This window comes from Nicotiana tabacum, chromosome 22 (genome assembly GCF_000715075.1).
Source record: "Nicotiana tabacum cultivar K326 chromosome 22, ASM71507v2, whole genome shotgun sequence".
NCBI classification, from domain to species: domain Eukaryota; kingdom Viridiplantae; phylum Streptophyta; class Magnoliopsida; order Solanales; family Solanaceae; genus Nicotiana; species Nicotiana tabacum.
The window spans coordinates 125,535,712-125,557,570 of NC_134101.1; the positions used below are offsets into that span (position 1 = coordinate 125,535,712).

General features: G+C 38.7%; 1 protein-coding gene across 2 annotated transcripts in view; it reads right to left on the reverse strand.

Annotated features, from left to right (window-relative positions):
* The window catches only part of LOC107767841 (putative pectinesterase 53), a 34,015-nt gene extending 16,711 nt beyond the window's left edge, over nucleotides 1-17,304 (reverse strand). The window contains exons 1-3 of one of the 2 annotated variants that reach the window (XM_075244205.1): nucleotides 16,815-17,304; nucleotides 16,139-16,271; nucleotides 15,319-15,522 (exon numbers count right to left, since the gene is read on the reverse strand). In XM_075244205.1, coding sequence (XP_075100306.1) covers nucleotides 15,319-15,522; nucleotides 16,139-16,271; nucleotides 16,815-17,215 — 738 coding nt within the window. In that variant the 5' untranslated portion in view covers nucleotides 17,216-17,304. Of the gene's footprint in view, nucleotides 1-15,318; nucleotides 15,523-16,138; nucleotides 16,329-16,814 lie in introns of both variants that reach the window. The other variant, XM_075244204.1, reaches the window with a different exon arrangement.
* Nucleotides 17,305-21,859: the final 4,555 nt, after the last annotated feature.

Below are 21,859 nucleotides of genomic sequence, written 5' to 3' on the forward strand. Positions count from 1 at the left end.
GTTAAGATAATTGGAAAAACTCATCTTGGATTGCATTGTTATTGTTGCTATTGTTGGTTATAGTTGTTGTTGTTAGGCTGTTGATGACCCTTAGTGTTCTTTGGGATGTATTAAAAATAGGGGAGGTTCTTCCCGATTTTTCTTAAGCCATATGACTAGCCAAATAAGATGGTACGACATTATAGGTTGACGACAATATCATTTCACTTGTTGAAGATGCAAGGCATTGTGTCGAGCTTGGTTGAGTAATAAGGAAGATGTCATGCAGGTATGTTAAGGCTATCCCTTATTTCTTTTGGCATGATCCATACGATGCAAATGAAACATGCAAATGCATAAATTCCATAAATGACTCTATTCATAAAAATGCTAGAGATGCTTATGTTCTTAATTCTCCATGTGTCATATTATTCTATCATCTGTTCTTGCGTCTCAGAAAAATACTTATGTTGAAAGAGTTCACTTCATGATATTACTCGAAGGCATAGTGGTCTTATGATATTCCAAGAGATTTTATTGACGTATTTCTCATGCATTGCATTCATGTACATTGACCCATGACCAGATGACGTTATATACGCGTATATATGTATATATATGTATATGGGATATGAGAAAATGTTATGGCGTTATGTACGCTCCACCACCTGATCAGCTGGTATATGTTGATGATTTGCCCATAGTGGCCGAGATGATATAATGGGATGCCCTCAGAGGCTTGATGGTGTTATTAAACATATACCCATGCACAGTATGATATTTATATACATAGGCATGACATTATAATACTAAATGATTCACAGAGTTATTCAGATATACATGTTGAGTCTTTTACTCCATGTTTCTCTAATGTCTACTAGTTACTGATTTTCATTCCTTACATACTCGGTACATTATTTGTACTGACTTCCCTTTTGCTTGGGGACACTGCATTTCATGCCCGTAGGTCCTGATAGACAGGTGGAGAGTCCTCTAAGTACGCTATCAGCTCAGCATAAGGTGTTGGTGCGCTCCATTTGCTTCGGAGTTGCTTATTTGGTCAATATGATTAGTACATGTATAGATTCGTATGGTGGGACCCTGTCTCGACCTTTATGATATTATGTATTCTTAAAGGCTTGTAGATAGATGTCATGTATACGGATACTTGTATGGCCTTATCGGCCTATGTTTTGAGTATATTAAGGATCATGCCGGCCTTATAGGACCGTACGCATATGTATAAGTTTGCATTCCCTCATGCTTTACTCCGGTTCATTTACCTATGATAGAATGATATGAAAGATACGTTATGTTGGTACTCAGTTGAGTAAGGTACCGGGTGCCCATCCCGGCCCATCGGTTTGGGTCGTGACAAAGTCATTGTGGCGGTAACTCTACCTAGAAGACTGGAGACCCCAAGATCTAGGTTTAGGGAGATAAAAAAAAGTCATTAATGACGGTTCAACATTGTCAGCTAAATTTTTGGTCCATTCTGGTGATGAGACAATGTTTAAAACCAAAGATAAATCACTAAGGCTTTTTAATGGTTTCTAAATTTGATACGAGGTATATCAAAAGAGTGTATCTACGAGATGACACACTTAGGAATCACCAATGTAAGTGTGAAGTGTTAGCCACTTCAAGAAGAATTTTGTAAGGAGTTCTTTACGCACTTCTAAAACTAAGCGGTGTTCATGGATAAAACAAACATAACAATGAGAACCAAAGATGGTTAAAGATTAATTGTATGACTTATGGTTGTCTAGGTATATGATAAGCGGGGATTTTGATTTCTTATTAGCGTTTTTTAGTTTTAATTTTAGTCTAAAAGCATTGAATCATGTTCCCGAAACTAATAAAATTATGCAAATTGTAGAGATGGTGGAAGTTAATCTCTCGAGATGAAATCTGACTCAAAAAGGAGTAGTCTATGGAACAAGGCAATAAAGGGCGTAGGATCACAACTATGCCGTCCGCAGAAGAAATTAGGGACCGCAGATTTCCATCTACGGTTGCAAACAAAGAGGGAAACTTTAGCAGAAAATTGCGCAAATTGCGGACTGCACATGAATTGTGTGGCTGCAAAGCTAAGCTAGAAGCTGAAGATCAGAGAATGTGCAAAAAGACCAAGTGCAGGAGCTTTTGAGAATTGCGGACTGCACAAGAATTGTGCAGTCGCAGAAGAATGCCTTACGGTCGCAGTCCTAATTCTTTGGACCGCAGAAGAATTGCCTCGCGGATGCAGTTCTGAAATATGCAATCGCAGACCTCCAAATCCCGACAAGATAAAGAAATCTGCGGACCGCACACGTAATTGTGCGGCCGCAGAACCTCTCGGGGGGCATTTTTGTCCGAGATTTTCAACCTTGTACAAATAGAAGAGTTTCACAAAATTAGGTCAAGTTTTGAATATCTGAAGCACTATAGCCATTTTTCTTTGTTGTTTTAGGAAACTTTAGCATATTTTGGTGTTTTAACATTAGATTTCTTTATTTTAATCTTTCAATATGAGTTTAATTATCTTTTTTTCTTTGTTTTCTTCTGCACCCACTATGAGAAACTAGACTTTTAATAGGGTTGTGACCAAACCCTAGTGTGTAAACCTTATGGGTGATTATGCTTGTTTATGATGGGGTATTTATTATTTAGCTTAGTTCATGCTTAATTTGTGGAATTGATGGTTGCAAACATCGATTCATGTCTATTGGCTTAGTTTCTTCTTGAGAAAGAGGGACCTAGTCTAGATTAACTTAGCTAACAAGGAATTGGGTCAATTGAGAGATTGATTATTCCAATTAAAGGGTTTAACCTAGAGATAGTAATAACCCGACTTGAGCTCTTATCAATTATTTTGGTTGATACCCATTTGGTCTTGAGAAAGCCAAATTGGAAAAAACCACTCTCTAAGCTAGAGGTGTTGAGTGTATAACATAGAGTTGTGAGCTATAAAACAACCCAATCAAGAAAATGAGCATAAAAGTCTTTATCCCATTAGGCAAATACCTAGGTCATGGTCATGACCTTTTATATATTTGGAAAACCCTCCAAGACAATTATCTCTAGTCTTATATCTTTAATTTGCATTCCTTATATTAATATTAGATATAGAAACAAATACCCTATTGTTGAAGTGCAATCTATATACTTCACTTGCTCATTCCAAACATATACTCCTAACTCCCATCTTAGCTCCTTGTGGATTCGACTCCGACTCTTTGTTGGTTTTATTATTGCATACAACCGTGTTATGCCTCTTATGAGGTGTGCGTTTGGACGTGATCAATTTTTGGTGTCATTGTCGTGGAGTAAAAAACGATGTTAGCTATATATTTGGGTGTGTTTTTGGAATATCTTCTTTTCCTTCCATGTTACTAATGTGTTTGAAATATCGTAGGTAGAAATATTGTTTTGGGGGATGTGGACATCGAGGACGAGCAAGTTGATAAGGTTCCTTTGAATCTCTAGCCAATAGAGGAGGCCAAGTGTTTCATGACAACGTCCCCACTCCACCCCCACCTCCACCACGAGCGGCTCCACACCGGGTGTTACCCAATGAAGGTTATGCAAGTGCAATAGTCCCTTCTTGTATTAGGGCGGGCAACTTTCAAATCACCAACGTGATGCTCACTTTGCTAGAGAAACGAGGTTTCTTCACTAGTGCTCCAAGTCAAAATGCATACAAACATTTGAAGAGGTTTGTGGACACTTGTTGAGGGAGTAAACAAATGAATGTCTCTGTGGATATATTGATGCTAAGTTTTTTTCCCTTCTCTCACCAGGGAAAACTTTAGATTGGTTGGAACGTTTGCCGAACCATTCCATTTACACTTGGGATGAATTGGCGGAGAAATTTATTTCTAAGTTCTTCTTTCCGTGGCACATGGCTACACTTCGGGATGAGATTCTAGCATTCAATAAAGATCCCAATGAACCACTATATAAGATATGGGAGCGGTATAGAACAATGATCAAAGAATGTCCCAACAACGTTATGATAGAGAATATGATTCAACAAGCTTTCTATCGTGGGATTAATATGACCAACCAATGTATTGTGAATCAACTTGCCGGTGGAAATTTCATGACCGCACCTTATGTGGAGGGTTGTGAGATTTTGGATAAAATGATGGAAACTTCATCGGCGTGGAAATTCCAGGCTAATGTTCCACAAGGTGATCCCAACGTGATCCACCTTCACAAAGAGTTGCATGACTATGAGCAAGTCATTGCCGAATTGACTACCACCATGAATCAATTAGCAAAGTCTCAAATTCAACAAGTAGAAAATCCTAAGCAAGTCAATGCCATGGAAGGAGTGAACATGATGGTGAACAAAAGAAGGACCAACGGTCCGTAAGTGCAACATCGAGTAGAGAATTATGTGCAAGAGGATAGTGGCTTTGATCAAGATGATTCTTACAATAGACAAGAAGAGGAGGTACAATATGTGAACAACTTCCAAGGGCAACAAAAAAATTTCCAAGGCCCAAATCAACAACAATGGCATCCTCAAAACAATCAAGGCAATTGAAATTCTAACAACCAAGGTAATTGGAGTGGTGGAAACAATCAAGGGAATTGACATAACAATAACAATCAAGGGAATTGGCATAACAATAACAATCAAGGAATTTAGAGTGGAAACAATCAAGGTAATAGTGGGGGGGGGGGGGGAGGTAACAATCAAGGTAGATGGAACAATAATCAAGACAATCGGGGGTCAGGTTTTCAAAGGCCCCCGATGTTTTAACAATCGAGTAACCCGCCTTCTTATCCTTCCCATGGTCCAAGTTCTTACAACAACGAAATGGGGCGTATGGAGAATATGTTCAAGCAAATGATGGAAAAGAATGTCGATTCGGATGCCCAACTTGCCTCACACAACACATCGATCTGCAACTTAGAAGTTCAAATGGGGCAAATCTCTCAAGCTCTAAATACTGGTCCTAAGGGGGCACTACCAAGTGGAACAGTGGTAAACCCAAAGGGTGGGAATGCACCCACCTCGAGTCAAAAGCAACTTATGGATGATGAGCAAGTGGCGCAAGAAGAAGAGGTCCCGAGAAATATGGTGCAATCAAATGATGATGTTCGGATTGATATTGATGATAGAGTGGAAGAGACTTAAGAGGAGGTGAACCCGTATAGGGATCACATTATTGTCATACTGGAGCCAGTAGTGTAAAAGGCTAAGGTACCATTGCCTAAGCCTCTACCTTCATACCCTCAAAGACTTGCCAAACAAAATGGAGAAAACCAATTCAAGAAGTTTATTCAAATGATGAAGAGTCTCTCAATCAGTGTGCCATTAGTTGAAGCTTTGGAATAAATGACCGGTTATGTAAAGTTTATAAATGATCTTGTGACTAAGAAGAGGCCAATGAATTTTGAAACTATCAAAGTCACTCATCAAGTGAGGGCAATTGCCTAGTTGGAGGATCCTGGTGCATTCACGATTCCTTGTAAAATTGGAAGTTCCGAGTTTGCTAAAGCTCTTTGTGATCTTGGGGCAAGTATCAATTTGATGCCCTATTCGGTTTTCAAGACATTGGGAATTGGGAAACCAAGTCCAACTTCTATGAGATTGCAAATGGTCGATCGTACTATGAAGAGACCTTTGGGAGTGATTGAGGATGTTTTGGTTCGTGTTGATATGTTCATTATTCTTGCGGATTTTGTCATTCTCGATTGTGAAGTCAATTATGAGGTGCCGATTATTCTTGGAAAACCTTTTCTTGCTACGAGGAATGCTCTTTGTGATGTTGAAGCCGGAGAACTTACTTTCTAGGTTGGTGATGTAAAAGTGGTTTTCCATGTGTGTAAGTCCATGAAGCAACCCAATAGCACTGAGATGTGCTCTTTTGTGAACTTGGTGACCAATGTCATTGTTGATGAAACAAGTGCTATGATAAATGTTGGTGATATGTTGGAGGCCGTCTTTCTCAACTTTGATGATGACGAGATGGATGGCTTCACGGAATGTGTGAACTCTTTGCAAGGAATGGGGTCGTACAAATATACACCCCATAAATTATCTTTAGATCTTGAAAATAAGACAACTCCTACAAAACCTTCACTTGAAGAGCCTCCTACCTTGGCATTGAAGCTGTTGCCTCCACGTCTTCAGTATGAATTTCTTGGCCCTTATTCTATTTTACCGGTTATTCTTTCCTCTTATTTGTCTAACATGCAGGTAGAATCTATATTGGCGGTGCTACAAAAGAGGAAGAAGGCTATTGGGTAGACATTAGTGGATATTTTGGGGATAAGCCATGCATTTTGCACGCATAAGATAAACTTGGAGGAAGGTGCCAAACCATCTATTGAATATCAAAGGAGACTCAATGAAGCTATGCAAAATGTGGTCAAAAAGGAGATTATCAAGTGGTTGGATGACGGGGTTGTCTACCCTATTTCTGATAGTTCATGGACTTCTCCGGTTCAATGTGTCCCAAATCAGGGGGGCATGACGGTGGTCACCAATGAAAAGAATGAGTTGATTCCTACAAGAGTTGTGACCGTTTGGAGAGTGTGTATGGACTGTCGCAAGCTCAACAAAGTCACAAGGAAGGCTCATTTTGAACTTCCTTTCTTAGACTAAATGCTTGATAGGTTGGCCGACCGTGTTTTCTATTGATTTTTTGATAGGTATTCGGGCTACAACCAAATTCTTATTGCTCCAGAGGATCAAGAGAAAACAACCTTTACATGTCCCAATGGTACTTTCGCCTTCAAGCGTATGCCATTTGGTTTGTGCAATGCACCAACGAATTTTCAAAGGTGTATGATGGCTCTCTTCAAGGACATGGTGGAGGACTACCTTGAAGTTTTCATAGATGACTTCTCAGTGGTTGGAGATTCTTTTGATGATTGTCTTGCAAATTTGGACAAAGTATTGGCAAGATGTGAAGAAACAAATTTGGTTCTCAATTGGGAGAAGTGTCATTTCATGGTCAAGGAAGATATTGTCCTTGGCCATAAAATCTCAAAGAATGGAATTGAAATTGACAAGGAAAATATTGAGGTGATTTCTAAACTTCCACCTCCAACTTCGGTATAGGGTGTGCGAAGTTTCTTAGGCCATGCAGAGTCTTACTGGTGTTTTATCAAATATTTTTCTAAGGTGGTGAACCCGTTGTGCAAGCTCCTTGAGAAAGATGCTAAGTTTAACTTCAATGATGATTGCATGAGAGCCTTTGAATTGTTAAAGTTCAAGTTGATAACTACTCCCATTATCACCGCTCCAAATTGGAGTGTTCCTTTTGAGCTCATGTGCGATGCAAGTGACGTAGCGGTGAGGGTTGTTTTGGGGAAACACTTCAACAAGATTTTTAATCTGGTATACTATGCTAGTAAGACCATGAATATTGCCCAAGTCAACTATACCATTACGGAAAAAGAGCTCCTTGCCATTGCGTTTGCAATTGAGAAGTTCCGCCCGTACTTGATAGGTGCAAAGGTCATTGTCCACACGGATCATGCGTCATTTCGTTATATTATGAGTAAGAAGGAATCCAAAGCTCGGTTGATGATATGGGTGCTTTTGTTGCAAGAGTTTGATATTGACATCCAAGATCGAAAAGGGAGTGAAAATCAAGTGGCGGACTACTTGTCTTGTTTGGAGGAGGATGGGAGGCTACATGATGGCCTTGAAATCAATGACTCTTTCTCCGATGAGCAACTTTTGGCTATTTCAATGCAAGAGGTGCCATGGTTCACAGATCTATCAAATTTCTTTGTATATGGTATCATCCGGGATGAGTTCTCTTCAAACCAAAAAAAGAAGCTCAAACGGGATTGTCAAGATTATTATTGGGATGAACCGTACCTTTTCTGAATTTGTACGGATTGGGTGATTAGAAGATGTATACCGAAAGAAGAGCAATGTTAAAATTCTTGGGGCTTGTCATTCTTTGCCATATGATGGTCACCATGATGGAGCAAGAATGACGGCTAAAGTGCTAAGTTGTGGTTTCTATTGGCCCACTCTTTAAAAGGATGCAAGTGATTCGGTGAAAAGATGTGATGAATGTCAAAGGTCCAGTGGAATCTCAAAGAAAAATGAAATGCCCCTCACCACCATTTTGGATATTGATATTTTCTATTTGTGGGGTATTGACTTCATGGGCCATTGCTCTACCCAACAATGAGGCGAGAAGTGTGGTGGCGTTCTTGAAGAAGAATATTTTCACAAGGCTTGATACTCTACGAGCTATTATAAGCGATGGGGGGTCACATTTTTATAACAAGGCTTTCGACACCTTACTTAGCAAGTATGTTTTTACTCATAAAGTCACGAATCCCTATCATCCACACGCAAGTGGTCAAGTGGAATTCTTCAATCAGGAGATAAAGAGTATTTTGTCCAAAATAGTGAATGCTAATCGGATGGATTGGTCCAAGAAACTTGATGATACATTATGGGCTTAAAGACGGCTTACAAAACACTTATCGGAATGTCTCCATACCGATTGGTGTTTGGAAAAGCTTGTCATCTTTCGGTGAAACTTGAGCACAAAGCCATGTGGGATCTAAAGAAGTTGAATCTTGATTAGGATGTAGCCGCTAATTTGAGGGTTGCACATTTGAATGAATTGGATGAGTTCCAGTACCATGCTTATGCAAGTTCGTCCTTGTACAAATAAAAGATGAAATACCTTCATGATAAATAAATTTGGAACAAAGAGTTCAAGGTGGGCGATCTTGTGTTGTTGTTCAACTCACGATTGAGGATGTTTCCCAGGAAGTTAAAGTCTAAATGGAGTGGCCCTTTTGAAGTTATGGGTGTGACACCCTTTGGTGCATTGGACTTAAAGAACAAAAACAATGAGGTATTCCGAGTCAATGGGCACCGAGTGAAGCACTATTTGAGAAACGTTGGAGATGGCCATGTCATGGCGGCTATTCATTTCAACTGATGGTATTCTGTATCGTGCCGCAGCGTTAAATTAGGTGCTTATTAGGAGGCAACGTATGTTCCTTTTTTCTTTTTTTGTTACTTTTGTTGTTAAGTGTTAATTTGGTGCTAACTTGATTTGAAGTGTGTTGCAGGGATGAGTGTGCCTTACAGGAATTGTGGACAAAAATTGGGTTAAAAGTTGAAGGAATTGCGGACCGCAAGTGCATTGTGCGGACCACACAATTTTGGTTGCTGCAACAAAAGTGCTCTCCATCCGTACAAATGACTTTCGGACCGCATAACTGGAAGGTGGAAAATGACAAGTCTTTAAAGTTGGTTTGTCAGAGAAATGCTAGAACTGTGGCCACAACACAAAATCTGCGGTCCGCAATAGGGATTTGTGGTCGCGCACAAATTTCTGCATACCGCAGACAAAATGTTGGTTTAAGCTTAAAAGGTAATAGAGTGCGGTCTGCAATTGGAAATCTGCGGCCACACTCGGACTTCTTCTCTTATAAAAAATCTATAACTATAAATAAGAGGGCTAGGGCTACTATACCCTTTTCCCTCTCTGAGCATACACAAACTAAAAATTGAAATCTTCTGGTGAATTATCTGCCCACACACAACACAATTGTTGATCACTCATTCTTTGCACTCATTCATATCTGGTATGCTTCAATTACTTGTTATATTTTTTCAATTTTTTAGTTTGAATTGTAGTTTTACAGTATTTTTAGGATATTTGTCAAGAGAACTCAATTATACAACCATGTGTGTGGGAGGGGGGGGGGAATTAAACTAGTAATGGGTCAACTAGTTCATGCTCTATGGGGACTGGGTAAATAGATTTTCATGCTTATATGTTGATACAATGTCAAAATTTGTGCAAAAATTGCAATCCCTAGATATTTGTTCGTAATTTTGAGTTCTGCGGCCGCACAATAAATTGTGTAGTCCGCAAAAGTAGAATCTAGGGTACTTTAGTAAGGAAGGGTTCTACGGCAACAAGAAAATTGTGATGACTGAAGAAATCCCATTGTGGCCGCAGAACAACCCTTTTCCTGTTATCAGAGAGTTGACAATTTGGTGACTAACCTGTGCGGCCTCAATTCAAATTGTACGGACGTAGAAAACAATCTACGGCCGTGAAATAGCTAATTCTCTGTTATCAGAGAGTTGGCACATATCGAATTTCTGAGGTGCGACCACAAAGAAAAATGTGTGGACCGCAATCCACATCTGTTGCCGCAAGAAAGAATTGTTCGGTCGGCAAGGCCAAATCTACGGCCACAAAGGAAAATGTACGGACCGCAGATCCTTAACCTATAGCATGTCTTAACTATGTTCTTCACTGTGTTTACTGGTGTGTCCTTGTATGTCTGAACTTGAATTGCAATTAACAACTGCCTTTGCTTGCTACAGAAAATGGTTCGATCTAGAGGCAAAGGCGACACTTCGAGAGAAAGGGGTGAACCTTCTAGGGGTCGAGGCAAGAGTGCCTTACCCCTCGGCCAGCAAAGAACCATCACAAAGAAGCCTACAACCGGCAGAGGGAGAGGTGCAAACCTCTCCGAGACCAGTTCTTATGTCCCATCTAGGGAAGCATCAGAGGCCAACTCAGCCTCTGTACAAGAGCAGCAGGATGCCCAGTCAAGACCGCCAGGAAGATATCAACTCAAGGACGAGTCCTCCTCATCTCATAGCACTTCCGAGGGATCAGACAGTGCCAGTCAAGCTTCTGAGCCTTCCATTACACCTGTCTCTGAGGCACTAGATACATCAATTCAGGACATCCCCGATGACGGCAGAGGGGGAGATGCTACAGTTGCTGGCCTTGAAAGGTCGAAGAAGAAAAAGGTATGGGAGGACCTGTTTGTCAACTTAGCAGCCTTCTCCAGTTTCCGTGAATGATGTCCAGTGAGGTCGCTCACTCTTGAGCGACAATTTCAGTTGAAGGATCTAGATAAGTATAACCCAACAATGCTGAAACAGTTCAAGGAACACAAAGGGTGGATGTGATTTACCCAATGCATGGTGGATGCTAAGGAGTACATTGTCACGGAATTCTACGCAATATGGCGCATATCAAAAAGGGGACAAAGGTGACGAAAGTGAGAAACCTCAAGGTGTGATTTGATCAGCACACATTGAACACAGACTTGGGACTTGATGATGTCGAGCCCACAGAGTACTTAGAGAAGTATGCACTTGGGAAGGCAACTCGTCCTTGGTTAGTGGAGATTCTAGCAGCTCTTGGACCACCACCACCATGGATCACAGTATGGGTTCCTATTCAGAAGAACACTCTAAAATTTGAGATGAAGGGGTGGCAAACCTTTGTTTGCAGCAAACTAAACCCGTGCCAGAATGAGACCTATCTTTCAATTCCTCGGACAGTTTTAGTTGCTTTTATTATGGCCGGGTATCCGATCAATGTGGGTGCCTTGATGTCGGCCAACATCTCTATGATGGCTAGGAAAGCTGACTCGTCCTACCCGTATCCCAATACTATTACAAAGTATCTCACAGATGCAGGTGTAGAGCTGAGAGATTATGATACGAAGGGGCAACCGAAAAGGCCTTTCTCATGGTGCTCTTTGATGGATGCTAAGAACCCAAAGAAGTAAGTTAAGCCTCCAACCACTGCGGGCCAATTTGACGAGCCAATTATGGTAGTTGCGGAAGCAGTTGATGGTCCATCCACTTCGGCCGAACCTTCTTCTAGTGTCGCAGCTATGCCTCCACCACAATTTTCAGTTCCCATTGCATTTCTTGCCACAGGTTCCACCTCAGCTTTGAAGCCGGTGCCCATGCCTACTACTCCACTTTCTGTGCTGCGAGTCTCCTAGACATTGGTGATCCTCAACAATTGGATGCAGACAGCCACAACAAAGCTATCTAACATATCTAGTACTATTGCAGCATAGTCTTCCGTTCAGGAACCTCAACTTCCCCCATTAGTTGAAGAAACATTGAAGAAGCTCCTGGAAAACCAGAACACTATCATGGAGACCTTGGTTCAGTGATCGAAGAGCTGGGTAAAGAAGTAAAGAAAATGAGAAAGTCCCAGGCTAGCAAGAAGTCAATGGATAAGCTCTGGAGATAGATGACCAAGCTTGCTGCAGTCGGAGATCTCCCTTTTGACATGCTGATTGACCCAAACCACCTAGGCCCAGATCCTATAGCACCATCAGCACTAGAGGCGCCAGTTGGCCAGTCTGAGGAGCCAGACTTTGCTGCAGACACTGCCGAGGCAGCGCATCAGATGTTCACCAACCCAGTCACTCCCACAGTTGAAGATGATGATATCTAGTTGGATGAGAATGAGGGCGGTGATGTTGCTATGGACACAAAGATGTACAAGGATCTATATGGAGTTTTCTTCACTCTTTCCCTTCCTTTATTCTTATTTTGTTAAGCATTGGGGACAATGCTTATTTTTAATCGGGAGAGGGGGTGGAGTTTATTTGATCTTATTTGATGATTCTGAGACATTTGGCCTGTAATTAACTTCATGCTATTTTCTTTTTCTTTCTCATTATGTAAATATTCTGTCTCTTCTCTCATTATATATATTCATTCTATTTTCAATAGTTTTTGCTTTGTAGCTTCTTGATGTTTGTTTCCGTACAAGTTAGTGTTTGATTTAGTAGCTTCTTTTTTATGTTTTAGTAGATAATAAGCCTTTGGTTTTTTTAATGCCGTGGTTATTTCCAAAGGTAGTTGTTGTGTGAACCGGGTAACTTGTCCCAACAATGGATGGTGTGACACCCTTCTTAAGTGAATGAGTCCGTTTGTGTTTAGGTAATAATGGTAGTAGTAATGAATAAAAAAACCTAACAGAGTCATGCTCAAAGAGTCAATCGTGCTTCATTTGGTACCAACACACTTAACTATGTGCTTATGGTTAAAAATAGGATTTTTGAAAGAAATAGCTCTAGTTAGTGACTTTGTGACTCTTGTGTTGACTTTGACAACCGTCGAGTGATTTAATTGAACCATAGTGATTTTCAAACTTGAATGTGGTCGTTGTGGGCCCTCAACTCTATCCTCTTTAACCAGTCGTGTGAGAGGTGAATTTCTTTTTCATTAGTCCAAATACTTGTGCAAAAGGTCTAAAACTTACCCCGAATGTATTTCAAGGAAAAATCGTAAGTCGTGCTTAGCTTGAGAAGTGATTATAGGATTTCCTTGGCCCGTTTGAATTTTATATTGCCTACAAATGATGTCATCCCTAGTTAATCCCTTCGAGCCTTTGGACTTACTCATTGGAAAATCACGTTACAAGCGTTTACCCGTTCTATTATAACCCTCTCTTGGCACCCGAGCTTTTCTTAACACTCACGTGAAACAAATGGCTAAAAATATAAGTTTAGGGGAGAGACAAGGAAATTGAAAAAGGTATCAAGGCATAAAAAGAGAAAAGAAACGATGAGAAGGAAAGGCAAAGAAAAGAAAAGAATAAAAAAAATACAAAAAAGTGAATAAGTAGAAGAGTTGAAGGGATTTAAAGAAAGACAATGATCCAAAACATGGAGAGTTATGAATGTAATAATCAAGAAATAGTGATGTTAAGTCTCTCTAGTCACCCAAGAGAAAGAAAATGCCTCAAGGAATAGGCACAGTGTGAGCCGAGAAATGAAAAATGGAGTGCTTAAGGAAGGTGTAACCACTTACCCATATTGAATCAATCCCTAATCCAAAAGTTTTCATTACATCCCGAAAGAAGTCCTACTTGATTTTGAGCCGAGTGAGCTTACATTAATGGTAATCTACATGAGGGGCAAGCCTATGGTACTTGAAGTCGTACTTGTGACATTCTCCTGGGAGAGATGACCGAACCTTTCATAAATCTTTGAATTGAGTGCTAAATTCTTAAGTGAGATTGGCAAATGGAAACTAGAGGAGGAAGAGTTTGGAATCCACCATGACCTACAAGATAGAGCGAGAGTCCTTGATGAGTTAAGTTAACTCTTGAAGCTCAAATGTCACATTAGAACTATATGTGTATGAATGTTTAACTTGTCGCCTTGTTGATAATTCATGAGTAGTGTGGGTAATTGTTGGTCCCAACTGATGTGTGGATGGCTCACCTTCGAGTCGTTGAAATGACCCTTAACTTTTGGAGGTAGGAACTAATTTATTCTCTTGAGGACAAGAAAAGACTTAAGTTTGAGGGAGTTGATAAGTGGGGATTTTGACTGCTTATTAGCGCCTTTTAACTTTAGTTTTAGTCTAAAAGCATTGAATTGTGTTCCCGATACTAATGAAATTATACAAATTGCAGGAATGATGGAAGTTAATCTCCCGAGATGAAATTTGACTCAAAAAGAAGTAGTCCGGGGCACAAAAAAATAAAGGGTGTAGGAGCACAACTGCGCGGTTCGCAGAAGGAATTCTGCGGCCACAGAAGAAATTGCGGCCGCAGATGGATAGGAATTCTGCGGCCACAGAAGAAATTTCGGACCGCAGATTTCCATCTGCGGCCGCAAACAAAGAGGGAAACTTTAGCAGACAATTGCGCAAATTGCAGACCGCACATGAATTTTGCGGCCGCAAAGCTGAGCTCTAAGCTGAAGATCAGAGGGTGTGAAAAAAGACCAAGTCCAGGAGCCACTAAGAATTGCAGACCGCACAAGAATTGTGTAGCCGCAGAAGAATACATTGCAGCCGCAGTCCTAATTCTGCGGACTACAGATAATTGCCTCGCGGCCGTAGTTCAGGAAAGTTTCCCTCAGATATTATTTTCCCGTTTTATTTTGCGTAAATAGCCATTTATATAATAGCCGTTGTACATGAATGATCATCTTGAAGAGTTGCACCTCTTCGTTTAAATCTAACCTGTTGGCTATAAATAGCAGGTCATTTCCTCAGATTTTCCTTACGAAAATTTTGAATTCTCCTTCTTTCTTCTGCATTGTTTTAACTGAAAGAAAGCAACAATAAGTGTGATTTGCTACCAATCATTTGTGTATGCTCAAACGCTGGGTTTGAAGTACCGCTACACCAGCGTGTAATCCATTCTATTTTGGCAGGAAATAATCCATCACCTCATATACTAGGAGGGGATTAAGTTCCTTAAGGAACACTGTGAATTCAGTGGACTCACATTAATATCTGCTTCTTTTATATTTATGTTTTTACGTTATTTTATTTCCAGAATTACTTTGCAAATATAGATTACTAACAATTAGTACGAACGTATAATTCGGATCACACGCATACTATGTTTTGAGCCTAAACAATTGAGCACCTTGTTCAAGGATAAATAACTTATGGTATGTTATGATCTAGTGTAATCATAAATTTTAATTAACTTCTTCAGAACGGCCTAATTAATAACAAGAAAATGTAAATTTTCATCTCATCTTTCAATAAGTAGAGGATGTACGGTGGGGTAATAAAATATGAGAATTGAGGAAAGATGAACTGACCTCATAGAGGGATCTGCCATAGCCGAAGATGAAATCAACAGAGCCTTGAACGAAGCAATTATTGAAATAGTGAAGTCCCTTGTGATCGTAAAGGGTGTCTTGACTTCCGTAGAAACTGCAGTCGTAAAATGCAGCCTTGTTCCCCGATATTCTCAGTGCCACTGCTTGTTCTCCCACCGACCCTACCACATGTGCTGCTGTATTCTACAAAACCAATGTTCTATCTCCTACGTATCTTAATTTTCTTTATCAAATGTAGTACATATATTGCCAATCTCCTTTATATAGTGACATTATATTGACGTTTCCAATATTATGACAAGTTAAATTTTATAGCGCTCCAATTACAAAGACACAAATACAGAGGACAATTTTGTCAGTGCACGACCTGCAAACTGCAATTTGCCTTGTCTTTGATTGAGACACTAATATATTCAAATATTAGCAATACTTATATATGCTAACGCTGTTTCAATTTTTGTTTTATCCTTTGGAATGTTTTGTATGGCAGTAGAATTTGCCTTCACCTACGAACTTGTAAAAAATTTGTTTGATATCTGAATAAAGATCTCACATTGGTACTTGAAAATATTGAAAAACTACATAAAAAGTGTAGGAATAATCTTAATGATTTAGAAAAGATCATGCAAGCTTGACAAAAACAGGCTAATTGAACAAAATCCATGTGATACCTTACAACAGTATCATGGACCTACTGGATGCATAGGGAATGTCTTAATTCATTTGCGTATTGGACTATTGGTCTAGTAAACAGCTTTTTAAAAACAGTACACCCCTAGACAAGAATATAGAGATTTACCTCAAAAATGACGTTAATGGCCACAAAATAATCAGCATCCACAGAAACAGTAGCACTTTGGAATGTCTTCAAAGGCCTGCCGTCGGTTCCAGCGGCCGCAGCTGTATCGTTGCCTGTGATCCTCGGCGGATCGCTGCTATCCCCCCGAAATGTCACGAATGGCAAACTTCTTGGAATGTTAATCTTTTCCCTATAAGTTGATAATATTCTAAAATTTCATCCGCATCACTAATATTCCTTTACTCCTCCCTCTCCCAAAATTACTGCTAGTAGTAACTATGTATGTTTTTAAATTTGATATATGCTGAGTGGTTAAAGATATTATATACTATAGTATAGTTTAATAGGCCATAGCAAGTTAATTTGTTTTTAAGATGGATTTATACTCTGCTAGTCTAAAAGAGTTTTTCACCATCAATATTATTATGGAGTACTATCATTAACAAATCAGTTATATATGTTACCACTTTATGCTTATTATCAAAAGTTATTTGCAATATTTAATTTTTAAGTGACGTAATATTTAAAAATTATTCACAGTTTCATATTACTAATCCATATTTTAGCTAGTGTATGCATGTGTGTATCTATCTGCAATTCAGTCATTAACCTGATCGTGTAAATATCTTCTATATTGTCGTCAGTGATGGAGTACTAGGAATTAGCAAATACATACCTATAAACTCCAGGTTTGATATCCAATATGACACGACGCTTGTTATAAACAGGAATGCTAGCAAGAGCTTCTTTAATGGTCTTGAAATTGCCAATTCCTTCTTGATTCACACTGATTAAAATTTTGTTCAACTCCGCATTTCTAAGCCTTGGATCCAGGCTACTAGACGATGGAACTTGTTGTTTCCTGTTTCTGACTGATTCTTGCATCCATTTCAAACTTGCTGCTCTCTTTCTGTTGTAGTGCTTCACATTCAAAGATATCCATTCCTCTAACTGCCCAATATTGTCTTTTTCTTGATTTTCAAGTGGGCTATAGCTACTGCTTTGTAAAGACAAGCTTCTCAAATATGGCAGTTGCACGGCAATGAGAAGCGACAGAATAAGCGCAGCTGATGCCATATTGGATAGCAGCTAGTAAGCTTATCTTTGGTTGGAACTGCTAGTGTGCAACAATATTATATCCACAATACTAGAAAAACTAAGCACTATCTTTATGTTTGCATGATCACATGCATATTTATTTACACAAGGAAAATACTGTGGTTAGGTGTGGCCTAATCTTGAGTTGCATTTACTAAACTGACCTTCAGGATATTATACTGTAAAAAAAAAAAAATGCACTCTGCGATTATACTGGTTATTACAACTTCTCACATTATTAATCGGCGTATGATATGAAAATTAATCTATTGTTGTAAATCAGTTTTATCTGATTGTACGCGAGATTTATATACTTTAGCACTGAATTTATTCTGTATTGCAACAATTAGCAACGTCAAAAAAAAAAAAAAGAGGAAGTGTAGGGACATTTTTTATGAAATGAAGTATTCGTAGTGGTGGCATTATAAGCAGTTTAGGGGTCCCTACCCTCTCAAATCTATAAGGATTGGCACTTAGGAGTTGGGTCACGGTTGTGGTGCAAAGCCATGTTTCAATTTAGTGCCAAAAAATAGGATATCAGTGGGCACCAGAGGGATAAGACTATTGCGCATTGTACCTACCTAATTAGCTGTATCCCAATTGATTTTGTTTGTTCAGATAAATACCAATAGTATATATGGACAGTGTGTTGTTATAATTAGTTCTCTGGGAGCCTAATACATTAACAGAACAAAGGAGATAGAAATATCCAAACCCTAATTATATTTCACAGTTTCCGAGCCTCTCATTCGAGAGTTTGAAATTGCTATTAAATTTAAAAGTGGTCATTCAATTAGTAAACCGCTTTGCTTTTGTTTTGTTTTGTAATTTTTTTATATTATTTGTTGTGAGTGCTTGTTTTTTACTTTGTGAGATAACCAGACGCCTCATTGTATTAGTAAAAATAAGATTCGCCATGTGGGAATGACGATACGTGTCAATAAGTTTGAAGAAAAATGAAGAATGACATGTAAAGATGATATGTGAAACATCTCCGGGATCGAACATACTCATATCGTGCCTGTTCGCCCGGAACTGATCATCATGAAATAGCCCAGAACAAGCACGAGATTGACTCATTAATTAACAGAATTAACTCATCAGTTATGGAATTAACTCATCAGTTATAGAATTAACTTATCAGTTACGGAATTCCAGCATTTACACAACTATTACAAGTCTTCCAAAAGTAATGGATGGATTGAGTAAATGCTCATAATGGACCCATAATTCAAGGAGACTAGTTACTTAGATTTAGCCCTATAAATAGACATACTTTTACCACCATCAGGGGAATCTAATTTTCTTCTCTACAATTCTATACATTGTAATTTATAGCATATTGCTCTCAAGTTAGACATAATTCGGCCCTTCAAGCTCTGTTCGGCTCATTATCCTATCAAGGATCATTCAATAAGAATTCTTTCTTCTCTGCTTTATTTTTATTATATTATCTGTCATTGAATTTATTTTTTACTTCTCTATCACGTTGTATTAACGAAATTTTATATCTTTCGGATTGAATCGGTTGCTTGTGGCCCGTCCTATAAAATTATTGCTTTGATCTTGAAAACTATATTTTGGGTTAAACAGATTGGTTCCATTACCGGGAACTCAAACAAATTTGCTATTCATCCAAAGATAGTAACATTTTTGTTAATATTCGCTTGTTTTCAGTTTAAACCTTCATCATGGCCGAAATTTACCAATCAACACAACTGAGGATAACCAAGTTGGAGATGGCTTTACCATGCAAAATAAAAAGGGAATAATAGCCATGATAATGATATGTAAGCAACAAGCAGAGAAAAATAGAGAATGTACATCGATATATTGGTACCGCAACTATCAGTACCAGAACTGATTATAACGGATCTATACGAAACAGTTTCGGAATAGGAGGTTCAGATACACCAGGTAATTTTAATTTGCAAAATTTAGTTCTAACCTTACAGAAACAGATCAAGGAACAGAACGAGCGGATAGAACACCTCCGGGAATTCCTATCTATCCTGCGAGAATGATATGCATAACCATTGCAGCACCGAAATTTAAACAGAAGAAGACACGGTAAGTCGAATAGACACTAATAAGTGTCCAAAAACAGGTTCGAAAACCAAACCGAGGTGATTCCGGATATGATTGAAGGAGTCAGAAGAATAACGCCGGACCTTCCCGGAACTGAGGAGTAAAATTTACATTCGATATAATACAAAGCTTCGAATAGAGGAAGACATGTTCATTCAATTGAAAGTCAAAACAGGTCCGGAGATCAAGTGGATGTGATTCTTGGGTGATTCGAATCTAAATGCAAAAATCTAAAAAACAGGTCCGAGCAAAGAGATACGAGATTTTCTTCACGGGCTGAAAAGATCCGGCTCTACCTAAACAAGCAAGGAATTACCTTGCTAAATTGTAAAATTTCACAGGAGAAGAATGAAATTAGGAAGAACATGGGTAAAATACCCATGATATTGCTTACAAAGATACCACACCTAACAACTAAAAAGAAGAGATAGCTGCGGGATGGAATAGACACGAGGAAGGAAGGTTCATTAATAACCTTGGACAATTATACAGATATTTTCGGAAGCAATCATTGAACCGAAGGCATCAGAAGCCACGAGGTCAAATGCTGAAGAACTAGAAATTATCATTGACTTCTCAAATAGGATGGTTTACGTTGGTCGAGACTCGACACCGAATTTAAAGGTAATGTGATTAAACTTTTACATGCTAACAAAAATTGCTTTACTTTCCTCCAGCTAACATAGCAGGTGTACCACCGGAGGAAAAGTTTTATATGCTCAATATTGACCCGCGGTATAATCCGGTCAAGCAAAAGAACAAACTAGAGTCAAATAATAAAAGATAAAGTTACAGAACTTCGAAAGATCGGTTTGGTCCGAAAAGTCGAATCATTCGAACTTGCTATCTAACAACAACACATCATTACTTTCAAAATTCTGAGGAGAAAGATGATTGCCGGTACACCAAATTATCTTGGATGTGTAGGTAAATGCAATTTTAATTCAAGAAGATAAAGGTACACATTATCCTATCTATTATAAAATGCTCTTAGATACGGAAATTGTATATCTACATTTTGATAAGTTGGCATTAATTGTAGTTTCCCTAAATCTAAGGCCTTATTTTCAATGTCATTCAATTTTCGTAGTCACTATATTTTCATTACGTAATATTTTGCATAAACATGAACTGTCAGGAAGGCTAGCTAAATGAGTAGTCGAACTACGTGAATATGATATTGTTTATCAGCCACGTACGACTATAAAATCACAAATTTAGTAGATTTCATGATTAATTTTAGCTCGAACATATTACCCGAACATGTTATTTCTGGGATAATTCTCGGGATCTGGACCTTCTACACAATTAGGTCCACAAGTACTAAACCTCCCGAGTTAGGGGCAATGCTTAATGCCTATCAGGGAAAGTAGTTAGATAATTCATAAAAGTTATTTTATTACTAACAACAAAACCGAGTATGAAGCATATGCTACAGGGCTTAAATTAGCTTGGGGACTCAGAGAAAAAATATTGATTTAACGATTGATCAAATCCAAAAAAACTATGCAGCCCAAGAAAATCGAGTTGGATGTGTTAGTCTCAGATCTACTGCTGATATCACTGACTTAGAAAGCAACTCCGGGCACTTATTGAGAAATATCGTTTCCGAATCAAACAGTCTCGGTATTGAACCATCCCTTATTTAGGCGATCCCTGATCTATCATCAATTATAATGAAATTGAGGTAAGCCTGACTAATTTAATTTGGAATTGACATAATAAATTCATTTATTACTTGCAGAATGGGACTTTACCCAAAGACAAATATGCTCTTGATAACTCTGAGTGCTTCTCATCCCGTACTACCTGCCTTGTTGAAGGAGAATTATATTTGAGAATATTCAAGGCTCCAAAAGCTAAAATGGCACATGGACCAAACAAACAAAATATATGATACGAGAAATTTATAAAGAAAGCAGTGAAAATTACTCCGGTAATAAGGCTTTAAATCAAAAACTCATCAAAGTTAGTATGAATAGCTCAAATCAAGATATGGCATAATTCTCGACAACATTTTGGAACCTCCGTAGTTCCCGACTAGAGTACAAAATATTTTATTAAAAGAGCTTCGATACCGTCCCTATGTTGGAACTGGACCATATGAAAGTCCATCAATATCGAAGTTAACTATCCTACCGGGGACTATTAGACCGCGGATTGTCAAATTATGATTCCAGTGTTTTAGTTCTCATACCTCAAAACTCAAACACTAGGGAGATTACTTATACTTGAAGATTAGTCAATTTGACCTGACATTATTTACCAGCTCAACTCAGTTAGTTGTATTACTCATATCAAGCATAAACACTTCAAACGGTGTTGAATGAGTTCTTCAAAAATACATATACTACACGTACACAAAAAGGATCAAGAACTCCATGTCAAAGTCAAGAATCCTACGATAAAAAACGAGAGTGTTACATCTAATTCAAGATAAATGTATACACCAGAATAAAGTTCACTTTGAACAAACACGCGATTTATATTCGGTCCAACAACGACCATTCAAGCTAAATATCTAAGCGTTTCTTA